At 44.3% G+C, this 20,163-nt stretch overlaps 1 protein-coding gene across 1 annotated transcript; it reads right to left on the bottom strand.

Moving 5' to 3' along the window:
• Positions 1–9: 9 nt before the first annotated feature.
• On the bottom strand, positions 10–19,805 carry rybpb (RING1 and YY1 binding protein b). The gene is made up of 5 exons (XM_070549849.1): positions 19,639–19,805; positions 18,900–19,025; positions 768–1,073; positions 592–690; positions 10–428 (listed from the first exon to the last, which is right to left on the bottom strand). The coding sequence occupies exons 1-5, from the start codon at positions 19,662–19,664 to the stop codon at positions 179–181; spliced, it is 807 nt and encodes a 268-aa protein (XP_070405950.1). The 5' UTR covers positions 19,665–19,805; the 3' UTR covers positions 10–178.
• Positions 19,806–20,163: the final 358 nt, after the last annotated feature.

Below are 20,163 nucleotides of genomic sequence, written 5' to 3'. Positions count from 1 at the left end.
TTCCCTGAAAGACGCCTGTCTCTTTCACTCAACCGGATCCTCGGCATCCAGGGAATCGTGGTGTGGAGGGAGGGGCGGCAATGGGAAAGGGTTCTCTCCCCATTGGGATCCATAGAGTCCAGAACCAAGGGAGAGGTGGGGACTGGGAGCAGGAGTAGAGGGAGGACGGAGGGGGAGCTCAGAATGACTCGTCGTGCCCCACAGAGAGGTCCCCTTTAGGGGTGGAGGCGCGTGACGAGCCCTTGTCCATGCTCTCGGAGCCGGAGCTCTGGTGCTGCTGTTCGGAGCCTGCACTGGATGTGATGGTAGACGACGATGTGGATGAGGAGCGGGTCTTCTCCTTAAAGTCCGTTATGATCACTGTCACATTCCCGACTGTGATGGCCAACTGCTGGGCGGTACTCCGGTCAATGTTCTTCAGTTTGGGCCTGAGAAGAAAACCAGACAGTTGGGTTTGACTAAACGGCTCCATTCCTCTGTGAAACACAAGGAGGTAAGTAACCGTGAGAGTGGGTGTGTATTGTAAAAGGTTTCCCTAACAGGAAGTGCTGCATCATCACCGCATGAAACAGACAAAGCGAGCTTACACACCTGGAAATGTGAGAGTTCTTGTTGGTCTTGGTTGTGGATTTTCCAGACTGTATGCTCTGTTTATCACTGGGGGGACTCTGATGGTTGTCCGACTTGGGTCTGGAACAGAACAGAGGCGGGTTACAGGCAGAACAGCAGACACGAGCATGAGCTTAGGTACTGGCTCTGGTACCAACCTGGTCTTCTTGTTGCTGGGCTTCTTCGTCACAGCGGGGCTAATGTCCTTCTCTATGTCCGGTTTGTCATTGAGGGTTTGCTCCTGGTCGCTCTTGTCCTTCTCAGGGGTGTCCCCTTCTGGCCTCACCTCCTCAGGACGCTCACCTTCAGGACGTCCCTCTCCACTGGCTCGCTCCGCGTCACCGAGCAGACGCTCTTTGTCCGTGCGCTCGCTCCGCTCTCTCCGGTCCTTCTTGGGAGGAGGAGGCATGGGGTACTGCTGGGCCACCTGCTGGGCAACCAGCTGGGAGTTTATCCTGGGTTTCCTGCAGAGAAGATCCGGGGCATGAACATGGATTAGTGGTGTAGTGGAGCGGTGAGCTGGCTCTGGACACGTATCAACGCAGAAACATTACAGCCAACAGAGGTGACTGAACCCCAACAGCAGCAAGAGAATGGGGTCTCTGGACCCAGATGCTCCAGAGGTGCTTCTGATCAGCTGCTTCCTGGTGCAGCATCCCTGTTCTGAAGGCTAATCTCATTACCTCATGGCTGTAATAAAACGAATGCACAGGATCACAAGGTGGAACATTGGCAGCATGTTGCTAAGGTCCCCTAATCTGATTACTGCAGGCTTGGCCTTATTTGTCACAGATGGAGATTCGGTCAGACGTGGTGTAGCTTTCACACACACTCATTCTGATGCTTTACAAGCTCCAGTCTGACCCACTGAGCACGAACCAAGCTCCACAGCTAACACACACACACACACACACCTGGATCCTAATAGGCACCAGCTGTCAACATCTGGGGGAACCTCGGGGGAAGAGAAGGATGAGTGCACAGACCAAAATGCAACCAGCAACAAGGATAATTGTGGGACAGGAAGCTGGGTGAGCTTGCAGACAGATCCTCCTAAACTCCATTTGAACGTTCATGCCAAACAGTTGTGAAAGACACTCGTCACTGCTGCTAAAAGGAAGTGTGAAAAGTCAGACCGACTTCAGCTGCTGCAGTGGTTAGCCTCAGTTTTGATTTAGCAACACCATACAGTTCGTTCTCTCACTCACTCTCTCTCTCTCTCTCTCTCTCTCTCTCTCTCTCTCTCTCTCTCTCTCTCTCTCTCTCTCTCTCTCTCTCTCTCTCTCTCTCTCTCTCTCTCTCTCTCTCTCTCTCTCTCTCTCTCTCTCTCTCTCTCTCTCTCTCTCTCTCTCTCTCTCTCTCTCTCTCTCTCTCTCTCTCTCTCTCTCTCTCTCTCTCTCTCTCTCTCTCTCTCTCTCTCTCTCTCTCTCTCTCTCTCTCTCTCTCTCTCTCTCTCTCTCTCTCTCTCTCTCTCTCTCTCTCTCTCTCTCTCTCTCTCTCTCTCTCTCTCTCTCTCTACTTCTAACCTCACCATTTATCCATCTTCTCAATACTTTCCACATTTCTTTGAAATGTTTCCTTTAAGTGCTCCATAAAGTGGCTACATTCTCCTCCTGCTGAGACCTATTACACAGCAAGTTGGCTCTCCTTGAGGGGGCTGATCAGAAGGCAATCAATTGGGGTATAATAGAGCATCATGTAGTAACGGTTACGCTGCTGATGGATCAATACACGAGCTGCGGTGAATCCTGATGAGCCCTGGGCTGTTGATCCATTAGACACTGGAGCCTGGGGTTCCTCCACATGTCGGCTCTGTGGGAAGCTCCCTCGGGAGCTGGGAACTGGATGTGGGAGAGAAATGCTCTTCTACCCTATCTTTAGATATTCCTAAACGATTCCCTCAATCACATCCTGATGGAGCTTTCACTCTGGAATGACTATTACATGTAATAACACCAGTAACTTACTGGGCTGTGGCTGGTGGAGACAAACAAGCAGTTACAGCAACAGTTACACTGACGAGGGTAAAAAGGACAAATAAACCAACGTGTGCCTGACATTCCTGCAACACCTCTCGTCTGGATCCGGTGATCTTCTGGGCCACCTGAAGGTTTTTAACCACAACAATATTATGTTGGTGAAGCGAGCCGACCTGATCATACTCAGGAGTATTATTGGCCTTCTAAACCAGATGAAAGCTCTGCGATCTAGTCACAACTTGTCTTATTTTACATTTTATGTTGATTTTATATATATTTTAACATGCTCAGAACTCCTGCAGCAGCAGTTTTCTGTGAAGGATGGGAGAAATCCCACTGCATTCTCACAAATGCCGTTCACAATAGGGCCCGACCGATATGCTTTTCTTGGGACAGATACCGATATAAAACTTTTAACAAAGGCCGATAGCCGATATAATGGCCGATAAATCTCCCTCACAGAAAAAATAAATAAATAAAAAATTTCTTAAGCTTAAACCCGTCCTTCCCTGCCTTTTTGATGCAAACTTATTTCTCTGTTACACACCAAAGAACTGTCTCCATAACTCACTCGGGTTTCCAAGTAATGCAAATAAGATTTATTTAGCAATCTCAAAAACAACAGAACACACAAACTCAGCCACAGCATACATCTAACATTCAAATGTTTTCTTGTAAACAGTGGTTTCCACAAATACATTTTAACTTAAAGGAATATTCCACCACTCAGTAAAACTGTGTCTTGTTAAGATTCCCCAGAGTTAAAGTCAGAAAAAGCATTTTATAACCAGCCCAATATGACCTGGCAGCAGTTGGTTTTCTTAGGTGAGCGTAAAACAATATAAGTGAATTCACACACATTGTAGTGTTTTTTTATGTAGGTGAATGTAAGCCTTCCCTTCCATTGCTTTATGCTGAAACAACTGGTTACAACAGGTTTTTTCTGACTTGGATAACTCTGGAAAATCTAACAACACACACAAGTTTAGGGACAGAAGATCCCGATAAGAATATTAAAATAATAAAAATGCAGCAATAAATAAAACGTAATACTTGTGCTTTGTAACAAAGTAACACTCTGTGGAAGTCAACTTGGTGAACTTATTCACCCTGGACAGGAAGTAATTGCACATAAGAAACATAAATAAGAATAAATTTTTAAAAAGTTCCAAAACAATAATTTGTGTTCAAAGTTCAAAGGGGCGGAGCCACACAACATGAGTTCATATAGCTGGCGCCATCTGCTGGATAGGTAGCGCAATGTCTGCCAGATTGGCCGTCTTTTTGGCCAACAGCCGATACTGTTAATGACCCCAATATCGGATGATATATCGGTCGGCTGATATATCGGTCGGCCCTAGTTCACAATTAGCAGTTTTCCTTCTTGGAAGAGTGACCTTCTGTTAGGTTATCCATCGTATCTGCCCTGTGGGCAACGCTTCTATCATAATCCCACTGTTATCATTTAAAATATATTTTATTCAATATAAACTCTAAATCCTTATAATTGAGTTGTTTTCTTCTTCTTTGCTCAAATTTTACTGACACAACACTCCAAAAAGCAACAGGATGTGCCTGAAACATCAACATCTTCTCTCACATAGACATGAATACATAGATGTCCCATTGGGCGATGGAGAACTTAACAGTGTTGTCGCCATATTGGATGGGTCTCCTCTATGGGGAGAAAAAAAGTTTCAAAAGACCTGTGTGTGTGTACCTAGATTTGTGTGTGTATGTGTAACTCTTGATTTGTGACTTGTGTTTACATTTGTGTGTAACTTCAGTTCTTACACATACAAATCATTGAATACACACACACACACACACACACACACACACACACACACACGCACGCACACACGCACACACACGCACACACACACACACACACACACACACACACACACACACACACACACACACACACACACACACACACACACAAATCACCTGGTACACACGGAAAAAACTACATTACACACAGATCAGTTTACAAGTACAAAAATCCTTTTGAGACTCTTTTCGCACCTGACTGATTTGTGCGTACATGGTGCGTTTGAATGCTGGGTGGAAGCTGGGAAATCCAATTTTCCTTTGGATTTAGTCTAAACTTGTGTTGATGGTACAAATATGTTTTTCTGTGGAAAAATAGAATATCTCAGGATCCTGTAGTCATAAAAGATAGACCAACATTGAATGTTTAATCATCTAAATTTGTTTATTTAGATATATATGTGTTTGACCTGACCTGAAAGAGTTGGAAGGGCAGACTTGTTAACAAGGGCTGCATTCCGTTTAGAACTTCTGACCCTTAGGATTATTCCAGCATGCAAAGCTGCAGAACTGGAATGCTACTAGGAGTAGACCAATATATCAGGCTGATATTTACCATTTTTATATATCGCCATCGGCTGATATAACACCTTAGTAAAGCCGACATATAATCAGGCACATCCCCGGGCAGCCCGTTGCTGCTGCAGAATTAATATTTCATTTATTCTTACGTTCCTAAATAACATCTGCTTAATAAATGCTCAAAATATTAATTTAGACTAAAATTTCCTATAATTGACCAGTTTTAAATATTTAATACTTGGTTAGTTTACTAATTTGTTTGATTAACTTTAGTTAGATGTCTGATTAGAACACTGAGCAGTGCATAAAATTAAGATTTAACTGCTGGTTATACTCCGTGTTCAAAAAATTATTTAGTTTCGTGAATCAACTGATGTTAGACATTTTTGAACCCTCCCACTGTCCTAATGGGTGTGACCCCGCGAGGAAAGTTGACCATTGAGTAGGGTTGATGGTTTATCCCTTGAGGTCCACCTGGCAGGGGTGAGGACTGGGCACCACCTCACCTGAGGTCACCCATTAGGACAGTGGGAGGGTTAATTAAATCATCTTGGTATCGACCATGAAAATCAGCCCATAATATTGGCAGCACATTTTGGCCATCGGCTGACCATGACCTTTACTAACCGGCATCCGCAACAGCCAAACCAATATTGGTCAACCTCTAAAGTTTATCCTCGTCGATACATCTGAGGTGTTTCTCAATGCCAAGGAACCTTGACTTGATGTCTTGGCCCCGCCCCGGTTGCCTAAGAGGTACGCCAAGACGTGCTCCAATTTTCATGTTCTACCGAGGCGTGTGTTCTCTGTTTGTTAGCCGTTTAGCTAACTGAGCGAGGATACATGGGAGGTGCCTTGTAGCCTAGCCTTGGTCAAAAATTACCCAGAATACTAGGGTTGTCACGGTAACCGGTATAGCGGTAAACCCCGGTAAAAAAGTTGACAATAAAAATAACCGTCCAGTTTTTAAAAAACTAAATTATCTCGGTGGGTTTACCGTGGCCGCGGTTTCGGCGCGATGACCCTTACCAGCCACCGTCGCTTCAGCTGAAGTTCCCGCTGCGCGCACACGCACTTTTTAATTTGCAACGGCACCAAAACTTTGAAGCTGAAATAATGGCCGAAGGAGGAGACGGCAGCGCCCAGGACATCCATCAGCCCTCAAAGAAGACTAAATCGGAAGTATGGGCATATTTGGGATTTCTGAAAAATGCTGAGGGACAGTTAATAGAAGACTGCTATCCCGTTTGCAGAACGTGCAGGAAACAAGTGTCTGCAAAAGGCAGCAACACTTCAAATCTAATGGCACATCTGCGTGACCATCACCCACGTCTCTACAGCCAGTGCAAGGTAAGTTAACATTAGCATTTTAGCTGAAATGCATGACGTGAGGACTTTTGGTTGAGGGAGAATGCAACGAGACACTATATACTGCAGCCGCAGCGTCCTCTGCCAGCATTTAAACCGTGTCACGGACACCCTGTTGCTGGATGAAGCATCTTATTTGTTGATGATGAAGAGAAATATACAATTAGTTCCTTGTCATTGATTTGTTTACTTATTCAATGCCATTTATACTTGAACATTTGGATTTGATTACATAGTGTAGTAGTTATTTTAGTAATTTGTTTAAAGTGGCTATTTATTTTAAATACATATTTTTTAAGGTTGACTTGTACAGTGCTCAAGTCAAGTGTGGACTGGAGTTTTAGATTTTCATTTTGATAATGAAGAAAACAAGTATATGAGAAAACAAGTGGTGTTTCTTTGATTTGTTTACATATTGTTTATGTTTTGAATGTTTGGATTTGTATAATTTAAACCTGCACTGACTACTGTAACAAGTTCCAGAAAAATAAGCTATTTGTTCCTTTACTTGTGAAAAGTTGCACTTTTGCTAAGGCTTTGTGTTATTTTAGGTTTAATAAACACTGTTAAACCTTTTCAAAACTATTTCAGTTTGTGTAGAACAGGACTATCAATGCTTTCTGAACATATGCAACACCGTTTAAAAAATACCGCGATAATACCGAAAACCGTGATAATTTTGGTCACAATAACCGTGAGGTTAAATTTTCATACCGTGACAACCCTACAGAATACACTACAGTATTGTCAAAAGGATGGCGGACCAGAAGCCGGCAGCTACTTTGGGGACGTTTTCAAATTTAAAAGTAAGTCAACTAATTAAAAATGTTTTTTGTTTTTTAGATCCAAAGAAGTCATCTATGGTTGGTTAGTTGCTTAGTAGTTGCAGCTTCGGTGGCTAGTGGGGAGTAACTCGCTTATATTTTTTATTTAATAAACATATACACAAGACATCGCCTCGCAAGGCCGGGTGCCTTGACATTGAGAAACACCCCTGGCCTTCAGGTGAAAAGTCGCCTGTGAAAAAAACACTTATGTCATTTAAGACCTCTGGTTACAGTTTAGCTACAAAGTGCCCTCATAACCTAGTTTGTCTTTATGCCACCAACATTAGGTGTCTCACATTTCTGCTCTCTCAAAAACTAGACTGAGGAACAGAAGATACTCTCAGCGACTCTGTGGGTATCTGCTTTACAAACGTCTGAGATGGGAGCATGCACAGAAACTCTTGTTGTTGTTATTATTATTATTATATTGTTCCAGGCAGTCACCAACAGTGGCAGCCCAGTGAGAAGCCGGCTTTAACGCCACTTCTGTATTAAGTGTACAGTGTGCTGCCCATTGATTCCATTTAAAATTAGCATAATTATGACAATTTTAAATAACAGCTCATATCTAAATGATTCCACACAGACAAGGTGAAACCTGCTCCACACTGGGAGCAATTATTATTTTAAGAAACCAAATCAAATAAAGACCCATACAGCTCTAGAAGTGCTGGAAATGACCCTGGGGGCATGCCCAGGAGTGAGCCCGTGTTCTATTGCTGATATTGCTCCAAGGTCCCAGTGTGGCAGGATATTTCTGAAGAATCTGTCCGTGTGTGTGTGTCCGTCCGTGTGTGTGTGTTTATCCTGCTGCTGAATTGTGTCCTGCTGTGAGTGCTTACAGCATATTTACCTCCCCCACTTTGCAACAATAGGCCATGATGGACAGCTCCTCCAGAGCTCACCCCTAAATTCCACCCACTACGGGGGAGGAAGGAGTGGGGAGACTCCCTCCACGGGATGCCCCAAAATAACTGACATCATGTTTAAAAGCTCCTAATTCAGTCGGACTGACACCCGTGGTTAGTGCACTCCCCTCACACGCACCTCCGCCCAGCCGGAGCTGCTCGGCGTGACCGGTACCGGAGAGTCCAAAGCTGCCGTTTCAGAGGGAATCCTCTTCACAAAGTCTAAAAACAATGATCTAGAGTGCTTGATGGCGAGACACGGTAATGAAGAGTGTGAATGAGCGATGCAGAGCGATGTGGAGAGAGATGAAGGGAAGCCCTCATTAACACAGCTCTTTTATTTGAAGTGCTGTGCGGAGGACAAGCAATTATATCCTGCCAGGCTGAATGCACACAGCGACAGACAACAATGTTCTCCACCCAAGGACAGCCCATCAAGAGCTATATTAACATCCCTTCAGCTTACTCAGACTGAATCACCACCAGTACACAGACTTAGACCTTCCTCGTTCTACATCGCCGGAAGAACAACAAAAACACTTGTCCTGTGAGCTGGTTGGAAACAACGTCGGAGCGTCACCCTGGAGCATGTGTCTCAGATATGTGTGAAGATGCTCCAGGGCTTTGGTTTGATCTCATCAGCTACCCATAACATTCTGGCATCCATCTGACTGACAACCAACATGCGGTCATCTGTGTGAACGCCTGGGTCAATGTGCAGAATCCCACGATGCTGCCCCTCCCCTCCCCCGAGCAGATGTAGGGCGCCGAGCCCAGAGGCCTGCTCTGCTAGCTACAATTGTTTCATCTTCTGTAGTTGGATTTTCATCAGTCATGTCAAATACACAAAAAAAAAAGACCCCAACACATGTTGCAAGAATGTTTCTAGTTGAATCTAACCAAGCCCACAACACAGCTCAGAAGAAAGCAGGTGTGTCCAGATGTTCCACGCTGATTATTAATGACAGTAGTTTCATGAGACTTCCTTTAACTACAGAAATGACAACACCTGACGAAAAAAGGGTGTGAACTAATAAATCTAATGGTCGCATGAGTGTAGGGTTGTCACGATACTAAAATTTCAAACTCGATTCGATACTGGGGGAAAAACTCGATACTATTTAAAAACACCAATTTATTGAACAAGTTTATTCAAAAAATAACATTCCTCAATTTATATTGCAAAAATTAAATGTTAAGAATTAAGTGTGTAAAGTATCAGCATTTTTTAAAACGTGCATACAAAAACTGGCGAAAGTTAACACTTTAAATCATGAATTGTCTCACTATATATACACTATTTGCAGAGTGATGTTTTGCTGCTTAAACTCTGTTTAAGGTGCATTTTTGTCATAAGATGTAATGCCATATGTTTTGTTCTCTACTTTTGAACAACTCTTGTTGGTCAATAAAGGGAGAAAACGAATTTCTCCACAGTAGGACAAAGATACATCTACCGGTAATCTTAATAAAAACAGACTGGCGCACGGCAGTGACGTCATTAAAAGCGCCGGTTAATTAGCCGCGGCTAGTCTGTTCACGCCTAGAAATCCCAGACCAGACCCGCTCCAAACGAACAGGGAATCACGTTAATGATTCCTAACAAAACCTTTCGACATGGAGATGTTTTGGTGCAGATAATGTCTTATTTCGAGGCTGAACCATGGGTGCCCGTCCGCACCCGTTATATGGATATACACTGACGGCGATTCGCCGATGGATCTAAATACCCCGGGGAATCCAAGTAGCACCTAAGTTGTCAGCGTGAGTAAACAAACGTACTGCATGCTAGAAATTAAGTCCGGGTTGCAATAAACGGGAGTTTTCCTTTAAGCACATAAGCGTGAATATACAACTACACGTCGGACTTGGTATGCTAATTAAGTTGGGCTGTGAAGCGCCTCCCAAATTTGCTGTATATGTTTTTGTTTATTTATTTGGCAGACAAAACTTGAATCGGAGACAACTCGCGTGGGAAATTGCAATGTAGCCATGCGTCTTCTTCTGTTTGTCTGGGAGGCGGAGGCGGCTTTACGGCATCTGGCTGTCGTGCGTGTCGGTGTACTTGAAGAAGGCTGTGTATAATATCGATACCACAGGGATGGAATATCTAATTTAGATACCACTTTTAGCATCGATTTATATCTAGGTATGGATTTTTTTGACAACACTAAATGAGTGTGCATTATAAGTTTAGATCTGCCCCCAGAACCTTAACTATGAAGAAAACCAACTGGTCTGGATGTTGGTGACGCATCCACCTTGAGCACACGCTTCTGGTGTCTGATTTATTCATCAGAATGTTAAAGCTGATAAGCTGAAGTGCTGCTGTGAAGCTGATGGTGAAGAACTTCTGAGAAGTGGTGCTGTCACCTCCAGCCATGTGTGGGGGTGGGTGGAGAGAGCACCCAAAGAGCTGCCTCGGGCTATAAGCTCTTTTCAATCTCTCCCACTGCCCAGAGGCATTAAACACTGTTCATTTCATTTGGCCCTTCCAGCCAGGGTTTAAAGGCTTAGCGCTACGGCCACCTCTCACACTCTGCATTTAAAAAGAAGCAAGAAGAACAGCTTTATTTCATGGTGGCTCCAAATTAATAGTTGTGTCAAATTGCAACCACAACAGGAGAGCTGTGAGGATTTCTAGTTGAGCACACCACTCTCTACTTGGTAGCTGAAGATTAAATCTACAAGTTTCACTCAGTTAAAATACTTTTTAGACCATTTTGACTCAAGTCAGGATGACAAACACCAGCTGAGTCATTCAGAAATGCATTTCAAGATAATGTTACTGCTGTCTGCTGAAATTAGTGAAACAGTTTCCCCAAAATAGAAAAGCTGAAAGTGACTTACATTAGCAGAGGTGATGGTAACTTTTAAAGTCTTCATTTTCATGTGTAGGCTGAACACAGCACCTGGCAGGTGTGTGTTTTGCTGCTACATCAGACTTGATTAGATGACCAAACATGAACCACCATGGCTGGCATTCCTTTTGACCATGAAAGTCAGAAACCCCGGCTCCACGTCCATTGCCGATGGAAGCTTCCAGCCAGTGAAACACTGGCTTTAGGACTAACCTCATCACAGCTACAGCCCTCCCACGACGGAGAAGCTGATAACCTAACAAGAAGTCGCGATTCCTTCTGACTTCTTAAATCACAACAAACCAGAGGATCTGGATTCTTTCACCGCTGAGGCTGAACACCCGCCAATACACTCCTTCTACCGACGGCTGCACAGTAATGAAGAATAAAGTCAATGCAACGTTTTTGTCACATAGTTTGATAATTAATTTGCAATAAACTCCTCTAATCCTCTTGTGTGGTCCTGATGCTGAAAACCCTCATGCACCGTCAATCTAGGGTCCATCCGATATTCCAATCATCAACATGCAGTTTGTTTCTGCAGTGCTTCGCTTTAACGATTTAGCATGAATCAACAAATAAATAAACTGTGCAGCTGCGCTTCCCACCCAAACTGCTGCTTGTGGAACAGAGAGATGCCGCCAGCAGCTATATTAAAATATTAATTAAAAAAAGAAGCTATAAACAAATGAGGGCACAACTTTAAGGTCAATCCAAATGTACGTTAAAACAAATGTAAAGCTTAATGGTCATTTGACACAATGAATCATAACATCCTACTAAATAAACTGGAACGCTACGGAATCAGGGGGGTGGCACTAGACTGGATCAGGAATTATTTGACCGACAGGAAGCAGTGTGTGAAGTTGGATGGAATCAACTCATCATGCCTGGACATTGTTTGTGGTGTTCCCCAGGGGTCAGTGCTTGGTCCAAAACTGTTCATTCTTGATATTAATGACATCTGCAAGGTGTCACAATCATAAAAGTTAATTTTATTTGCAGATGATACAAATATTTTCTGTTCTGGGGATAACTTCAAGGAACTCCTACACACGCTTAACTCAGAACTACAAAAAATAAAATAAAAAAAAATGTTTGAATGGAAAAAATTATCACTAAAATCATGTTTGGGAACAGCAGCCTAAATTTACAAGAACAAATCCAAACTGATGGTGTGAGAATTGAAAGAGTGAAGGAGATCAAATTTCTCGGTGTAATAATAGACAATAGAATCAGCTGGAAAGCTCACATTAAATATACAAGCAATAAAATCTCAAGAAGCATCTCAATATTAAATAACGTCAACACATTCTGGACCAAAAGTCACTCCGCATTTTATACTGTTCACTTATTTCCACATATTTAAATTACTGTACAGAGGTTTGGGGAAACACCTATAAATGTACATTATCATCATTATCTGTGTTACAAAAAAGGGCTCTAAGGGTCATTCATAGCACTGGTTACAGAGATCATACAAACTCTTAATTTTTAAAATCACAAATCTTAAAATTTCCAGATATAGTTCCATTTCAAACAGCACAGCTAATGTATAAAGTAAACTATTATTATTAAAACTGTTTCATAAAAGGGAGGGGAGTCCGAACAACATTAAAAACTTTTAGTGCGTGTGTGTGCGTGTGTGTGTGTGTGTGTGTGTGTGTGTGTGTGTGTGTGTGTGTGTGTGTGTGTGTGTGTGTGTGTGTGTGTGTGTGTGTGTGTGTGTGTGTGTGTGTGTGTGTGTGTGTGTGTGTGAAACAGAATGAGTGATGAATTGAGGCAATGTCCAAACATCATGCTGTTAAAACAAAGGCTTAAACTCATGATGTTGACCAAATACAATGTAGAAGAAGGTCCAAAAGTGTGTGTCTAAACACAAAATGTTTGTATTTATGACACAATCTTGATAAACCATGTGCCATTTGTGTGAACATGTTGCAAAGTAATTTGCCAAAAACTACAGGACAACATTAAATAACTATTAGTTATTTGATGTCGAGAAAGGGGTGAGATTAAATAAGCGGATGCTTCTTCCTACTCCCTTTTGAATGCGTGTAAAAATATATATACATATATGAGAAGGAGAAGTTACTTATGTTGTGTGTATTACTATGTGTATGTACGCACGTTCAAAATAAAGACAAAAGACAAAATGGAGGTAATAAAACTCTTTTCTTGCTTTTTAAGACCTTGTGTAAATTTACACAAGCATAGCTGCTAGATACAAAAAACTATGTTCCAATACTGCATTTGTTACAGAATTTATGAGACCCCATAGAATAATAAATTTTGTTTTATTGTTAATGAAAAAATGCTGAAAATATGATGTCAGGGGCTGCACAGTGGTGCAGTGGTTAGCACTGTTGCCTTGTAGCAAGAAGGTCCTGGGTTCACATCCCAGCCTGGGGTCTTTCTGCATGGAATTAGCATCTTCTCCCTGACTTTACACACTTTATCCCTGCGTGGATAAAGTGTGTATAGAAAATGAATGGATGGATGGATGAAAACATTTCAGAAAAATCAAACATGTAGCTTGTGTATTTTGTTAAACAGACCAGCCAGAGCAAATGAAGGGAAGTTACAGATAGCTGTCAGCTTGGTCACCATGGCTGTAAAAGCTCTCGCTGTCAGCACCAACCTTCCTGCTCTGGAGGAGGGAGACTGTCACATTTCTGTGTTTCGTGAGACAGCTGCAAGGGGAAAAACTAGATACTAAACCTGGTTGGTGATGGGGAAACGTCTAACTGTGTCGGCTTATGTGTAAATGATGCTTCATCTTCTCACTGACAAATCTGTCTAAGAACTGACCTTTCAGGCTGGGACAGCCTGACAGCGAAGCTGCAGAAGCATGGGGCTCATATGAACTCCTTCCACCAGCAGCCCTGTCACACTTGTTTGTTTTCCTCTTCTCCACTAACTCAATCACTCTCTCTGTTCCTTCTTAGCCCCATCACCATTTATCTTCATCCCACAGACCTTCCAGCTGCTCATTTCCAGTCCCAGATACATCGTGAGGATCCAGCTGAAGGTCTCCAGCATCATCTCATCCTAATATTGCTGCCAACCTGTTTACCACCAACACGCTTGGACTTAGCTCAACAAATAATCAAGAGGCACTGCTTAAGGGAACGCGGCTTCATCATCACAGCGAGCTCTTGTGCTTTACACAAGCAGAACAATGTCTAGTAAGCAAACAAAAGCCAGACGATACGGAAACCCGACACCAAAAACTCTAAATGCTGAGCACTCCTGGCAGGATTCAGCTCCAAATGATTGGAAGTGTTCTGGGCAACACTCTCAGATGGAATAACAAATAAAATAAAAAAGGCTTTCTGCACCAGTTACAGTTTTATGTCTAATGAGTATCCTTGTCTGGAGAGCAGAGCTGTTTTTCCTTCAGCTGCTGGAAAAACAAGCGTTAGTCCAGTCTTTCTGTCCTGGGGTAACGATGTGTGCAGCTCTGCTTTGGTCCGCGGGTACTCTTGGTTGGGTGAGCACCCCTCCCCCACTTACTGACCCCCCCCCCCCCCGATTCAAGAAGCACATATGTGCAGAGACACAGTCTAGTTCCTGTCTGCGTCCTAGTCTGCCCCTGCATGTATTGTCTCCTCTCTTTCCTCCTCGTCACACTCCTTTTCTTACCTCATTTTGCTTTCCTAAATGGGAGGAGCCTCGGTCCAACAGCTCTCTCCACATTTCTCTTGTTTTGTCAGATTGCCAAATTGCCTATTGTATTTAATCACTCACTCATTGCCAAATCCCATGAAGTAATTAAGAACTTTTAAAGCCAGCAATTAGCACGTGAAGATTAGGGCTAGACGCTGGCGCTCGTGCAGATGCTGATAATGCTGGATACGCAAAAGCCGTTTCCTCCGTGTGCACGCGAGGAGGGGGTGCACTGTCGCCTGTGCAGGGGGCGGGGGGGCTGAGGAAGTGTGAATATAAATTGAGCACCAGCATGTCCCTCTTATGTAATTCTATTATCCCAGACAATTTGCCTTAATGTGACAGTGGTGGAATCCACGGATTATAATGACTCCAGTCCATCATTGCAACACACACACACACACACACACACACACTTGTTTTGAAGCTAAGCGTTAAACCATGACAAAACCGATCCAGTCCGACTCTGGTTGTTACCTCACCCAGACCCAAAGTGTGTTCCTGATGGGGTCAGAAGGCCACAGGCATCTTGAAGGTGGTGGAAAAATACAATGAGACTACAGGTGACCTACATGTGGAGACCACAGGGATTATGTGGACTGTGAAAAACATCTCACTAGCTTCCACTCAGAGCACAGACAGAACGGCCTCTATTCATTAAGACCAAAGCTGGTTGTCATCTAACGTTGTGAAGCTTCAAAATGGATCAGCAGGTCTGGTTCTGGTCTGGATTAGCATGAAGATACACAGAATGAGATCTAGAAACTAGACATCAGCTTTTAGTTCCAGTTTTCCCGTTCTCCATGTAAAACAGGAGCAGTACAACTGTGTGTTCTTATCACAGCAAGCTGTGAAGGTTCATGTTCGGGTCTTTCAGCAGTCAAGAGTCCTGATTATATTAAGCACATTTACATCAGACAGTTGTGTTAAAAAGGTGCATATATTCCATTTAAATAAAATGAGCAGATACCAGCAGAGCAGTCAAAGGCTGAGGAACATCTGGACTTCTTGTGATCATCATCAGCTTCTCCTCATGGTTTCTCTGTAGCCCGGGGCTACCAGAGCTGCATACCTAATAGTGCCACATAGTACACTGATGTGCAACCACACGCCGTCACATTCACACAGCGATCAGGTTCAGACGGCAGCAACATTTAAATACCACAGCAGCTCACAGGGGATCTTAATGCAAAGCTTCTCCAGTTGCAGAAGAACTGGGCTGTGGAGGCTCGGGCTGCTTGGACTTGTAGATTAGCTGCGAGGTCAGGTGAAAACAGCAGAGTACTTTCTTGTTTAAGTGTCAGAGAGGCAGACAGCTAGATTTAGCCTACGCGGGTATCACGTTTCATCGCTGAGCTGGACTGGGTCAACAGGTGCGTTGGGAGAGCGGGTCTCTCTTAGCATGCAGATGCCAAAGCCCGAGTTCTGCTCTCGTTAACGGACATTCCTGCCTTCATTAGCACAAATCAGAGGTAGTTGCTGTCGGGGGGGGCAACTACAGACCGCTGTAACAAAACAGATGGTGGATGTTCTCTCCACATATTACATTTAATAAAAGGACTAACTTTAACCCTACTGCTGTGAGAGAGGATTTCATCATACTGGCAGGTGACACATGCTGTATCTGTTCAACCAGCAGCTTTCAACAACAGACTGGAATTAATGAATGAATTAATGAATGCATTAATGAAGAAACAAAAAAAAAAAAAACTACGGACGATGCTCGATCTACATCTGTTTATTTAGGCTCTACAACATAAATTCTCACTAGGCTGGGACTACAGGAAACTAAACGTTGTGACTAAACTACAGTTGGTTGGCGACTGTATTATGTGAGCGCTCAGAGCGGATTGAGCACTTTTACAGATTTTACATCTTTGCTTTTCTCTGACTGACCAGCACCAATCTGCATCGATAAAATTTATCTATGGAGACTATAATTAAGGGCTGCATGCTAGAACAGCTACCCCACAGAGAAGGTTGAGGGTTTGAGTCTCGGCTGCAGCTTTCTGTGCTGATTTAGCATGTTCTCCACATGCATGTGTGGGTTTTCTCTGGGCGTCCTGGTTTTCTCCCAAATACCAAAACATGCATGTGGAGACTCTAAACCGAGGGCGACCTGTCTAGGGTGTCCCCAGCCATCCGCTCCGATGGCGGAAGTTGGGCACCAGCTCCCTGCCACCCTGGCAGACCTGTTATTGATAGCATGAACCAGCACTTGGTAGTCATGGACCAGAGGAAAGAGAGCTGGATTTCAGAAAATCAGCGATTAAGCCAAGCGTCCTGATAATTGGCCAGTTCAGATAATCAGCTGATTTTTTTTTGGAGCGCGTCACCTCTTTCTGGTCAAGATGTAAAAGATCCTTATTTCAACTCCCATTCTTAGGAGGACGTGTGGACACCTCCTCCGGCAGATCCAACAGAACGAGAATCTTCATTCGCTAAAATCCTGTTTGACTTGGCAGCAAAATCCAGTGACTAGATAAAGGTTCAAACTTGATCCTTCTGCTCTACAATTACACTTGTGGCCTCATGCAGACGCTCTTATTCAACGCACAGCCCCAGATAAAAGGAACCAGACAAACATCCACACACACAGCCTTCGGTGAGCAAATCATTTAGCTGAGAGCAAGTTGCTTAGCCGGAGTACATCAAACGACGAGGAAAAGACGGCTAATTAGTTCTCATTAGAATAAGAGGCAGCCCCACAACGATGCAACTGCATTAATCAAAGGTTAACAATTCAGATCAAACGGGAATTTGTGAAAGACACTCCAGTGATGTCATGTGCTCCCATTCAGCACGAGCAGACGCCGGGTTGTTTCCAGAACACAGGAACACGAGTCCTGTGACATGCTTCTTTCTGCTTCCTGTTTTTCTGCAGCGTGTTCAGCCAGCACTGTCAGCTGTGGTCTCCAGCCTACACGCTGCTGGGAAAGCATCACAGGCAGAGGGGGAGACAGACGAATCAGATTCAGCTCGATCTTCTGGTCCCGCTCGTGCACTCTCTCCTAAGCGGTGCTGCTGGAGTTGTCAGTCAAGCCACTTATTGTAAAAGCCACAGCTGAAAAAGGTTAGAGTGCAAGGGACGTGTCGACAAAGCCACAAAATGACTCATCTGTCACCTCATCTCATTCTGTAACTGATGACGTGAGCCAACTGCAGCACAAGTTGCTCGTCACCAAATGCATTCCTCAGAAGGGGTAGGCGTCCACACACAAAACTGAAAGGGAATCCCGTCACAAAGTTTCCCATAAGACAGTGGCATCGCAAAGTTTACCCAGGGGAATTGCCCGAGACTCACTTCTGTTACCATCAACGCTGTGCTAATCTGGAAATAAGTGTCTCTAAACAGCAGCGAAAAGGGAGGAAAAGCGGTAAATCAGCTGATATTTACCACTTTTTACAAAGCCAGTTATCACTCATGCCTGTGCAGACTTGGCTAATCGCCAAGGAGCTAAAAAACAACTCAAGAATGCTCATCTATTGATATACATCTATTTCTTTTTTGTTTAAACTAAACACTAAATTATTTATTTTTTATGATAAAATATGAAAACTTAAAAACAAAAGAAAGATTTTGAACGTGGTGGTTCAGAAACAAGCTTTGAAAGGGTCGAAGTTTCATGATATGAAGTTTTTTTGGAGGGGAAATGCATGGGATCAAAAATTAGAAGGCCATTGGTGTGGTGAAAGTGCCGTGGGCGGCCCGATTTGAAAGTGTGCATCTGTCATAGCCACCTCCACGTCGGTGGACCTTTAGGTTAAATCATCACACATTTCTGGGGACTATCAAAGTTTTAAGCAAACCAGGTCACAAGGGTCAAATGTGCAGAAAGACAGAAGAATTAAATGTCTGAAGGAAGAAACACGCCATCTACCAGCTTCCATCAGCCTGAAGCCCAATAACGCTGACTGCCACCACAATCCCCACTACAATCCTACAGGTCCCTGACATCATGCATTCCCTTTAACTCCATGGCCCTCTCAGGGACGCTCATGCAGCCATTATGAGGTCTGTTTTCCCACCCACCCACCCCAGTACCCTCCACCTCCTCTTCTTCAGCCTACCTAGGCGAATGCATGAAAAGCAAACGATGTTAGTCGTTCTCGAAATAAAGCACTAAAAGATCATCCATTCAGCGGCCGCAGAGATGCGCAAGAGCCTCGATCAACAAGTCCCCCCATCCGCTCGCAGACACGCGGGCTGTCGATCAAAGTTCCCGAGAATTGCGATGCAACACTGCTGCTGCAGGCAGGAGAAAACCGAGACGCTCAGACGAGCAGGAGAGGAGAGGAGGAGAGGGAGCGCTACGTTACCTGGTGGATGTGCCCTTCCTCACATCGCAGATGCTGCATTTGAAAGCCTCGGCGGTGTTCCTGAAGGTGCAGACGCTACAGTCCCAGTAGCCCTCGTCAGCGATCTGTTTGGCTTGTCTTTTCGGCCTAACGAACGAGACAGATGTGTAAGGTCAACTTAGAAATACCACAAAACACCTTCCGTTAATTACCAGCGCGAGAAACGGTGTCAAACGTGAACCCGCCGCGTAAAACAGCAGCTTCTTAATACGGAACAAAGCGTGGCGGGGGCTGTCATTAACGTCAGGTTCGGGTCCGGCCAACAAGTACGGCTCCTCGGTTAAATCCATCTCCACGGTGGCGAAGCGGGTGACTCCACACCGTCCGACTGTATCGCCAGCTAGGCTAGCAGCAGCCAGGGAAGCGCTGCTAAAAAAAACTGGATATCGAAGCTTAGTAGGTCGGCTGACGAACCCGGTACCAAACAAAGCCCATTTCGACAGTGACCCACCCAAAGGGTTCGTGAAAACAGGGGAGCGTTCCGGGGAATGCCAGGCGTCTCCTCTGAAACATTTCTCTTTGTCTGTTAAGTGACTGGGTTGTAGAGAGCGAGAAGCCGCCATAGTGACTGCACTATTCTAGCTAGCTGTGGCATACCCGCTGAAAAAGGGAGAACCGATCCCTGAGAGAGAAACGCATCCGAATCTTGATCCCGACACGGACAAACCGACTCCGAATCGACGGCGGTTGGTCGCGTTACCTGGTAGGGCTCTTTTTGTCGCCCATGGTGACGAATAATCCTCGAAAACGAGAAGAAAAGGGGGGCCTCCTTTAATTGTCAGTGAGTGAAGTAGGATCCAGATAGAGCCACTGCTGAAGCTGTTGGCAGACAGGCTCCACTCAGCGCTGGCTCGAGGCACGGCACAGCGACTGACTGCGCTTGGTCACGTGAGCGCCCACTGACCAATCAGCGAGCGGGAAGGTTTAAAGTCTGGATGGATATTTATAAGAAATTTTAATAACTACTAGGGAAATGTGACAGACCTCTGCTCAGCACACACAGGAGCTAACCCTGCAGCCATCAGTGCTCCTATTTAAATACGGATCATAATTCCAGCGAGAAACGAATGTCGGTGCGTCTTTTAGAGCACTTTACAAGATGTTTCAGCGTCAAAATAACGGGGAAAATGAGCATAGTGCAGGTACGGGGCCTGCAAGCAGCAGCTCTAGACACGTCACGACTAAATCCTAATTTACGTGTGGCATCATTCCTTTTATTTGTCTT

Source organism: Nothobranchius furzeri, chromosome 3 (genome assembly GCF_043380555.1).
Source record: "Nothobranchius furzeri strain GRZ-AD chromosome 3, NfurGRZ-RIMD1, whole genome shotgun sequence".
Lineage (NCBI taxonomy): Eukaryota > Metazoa > Chordata > Actinopteri > Cyprinodontiformes > Nothobranchiidae > Nothobranchius > Nothobranchius furzeri.
This window is presented reverse-complemented; position numbering and strand designations above follow the sequence as displayed.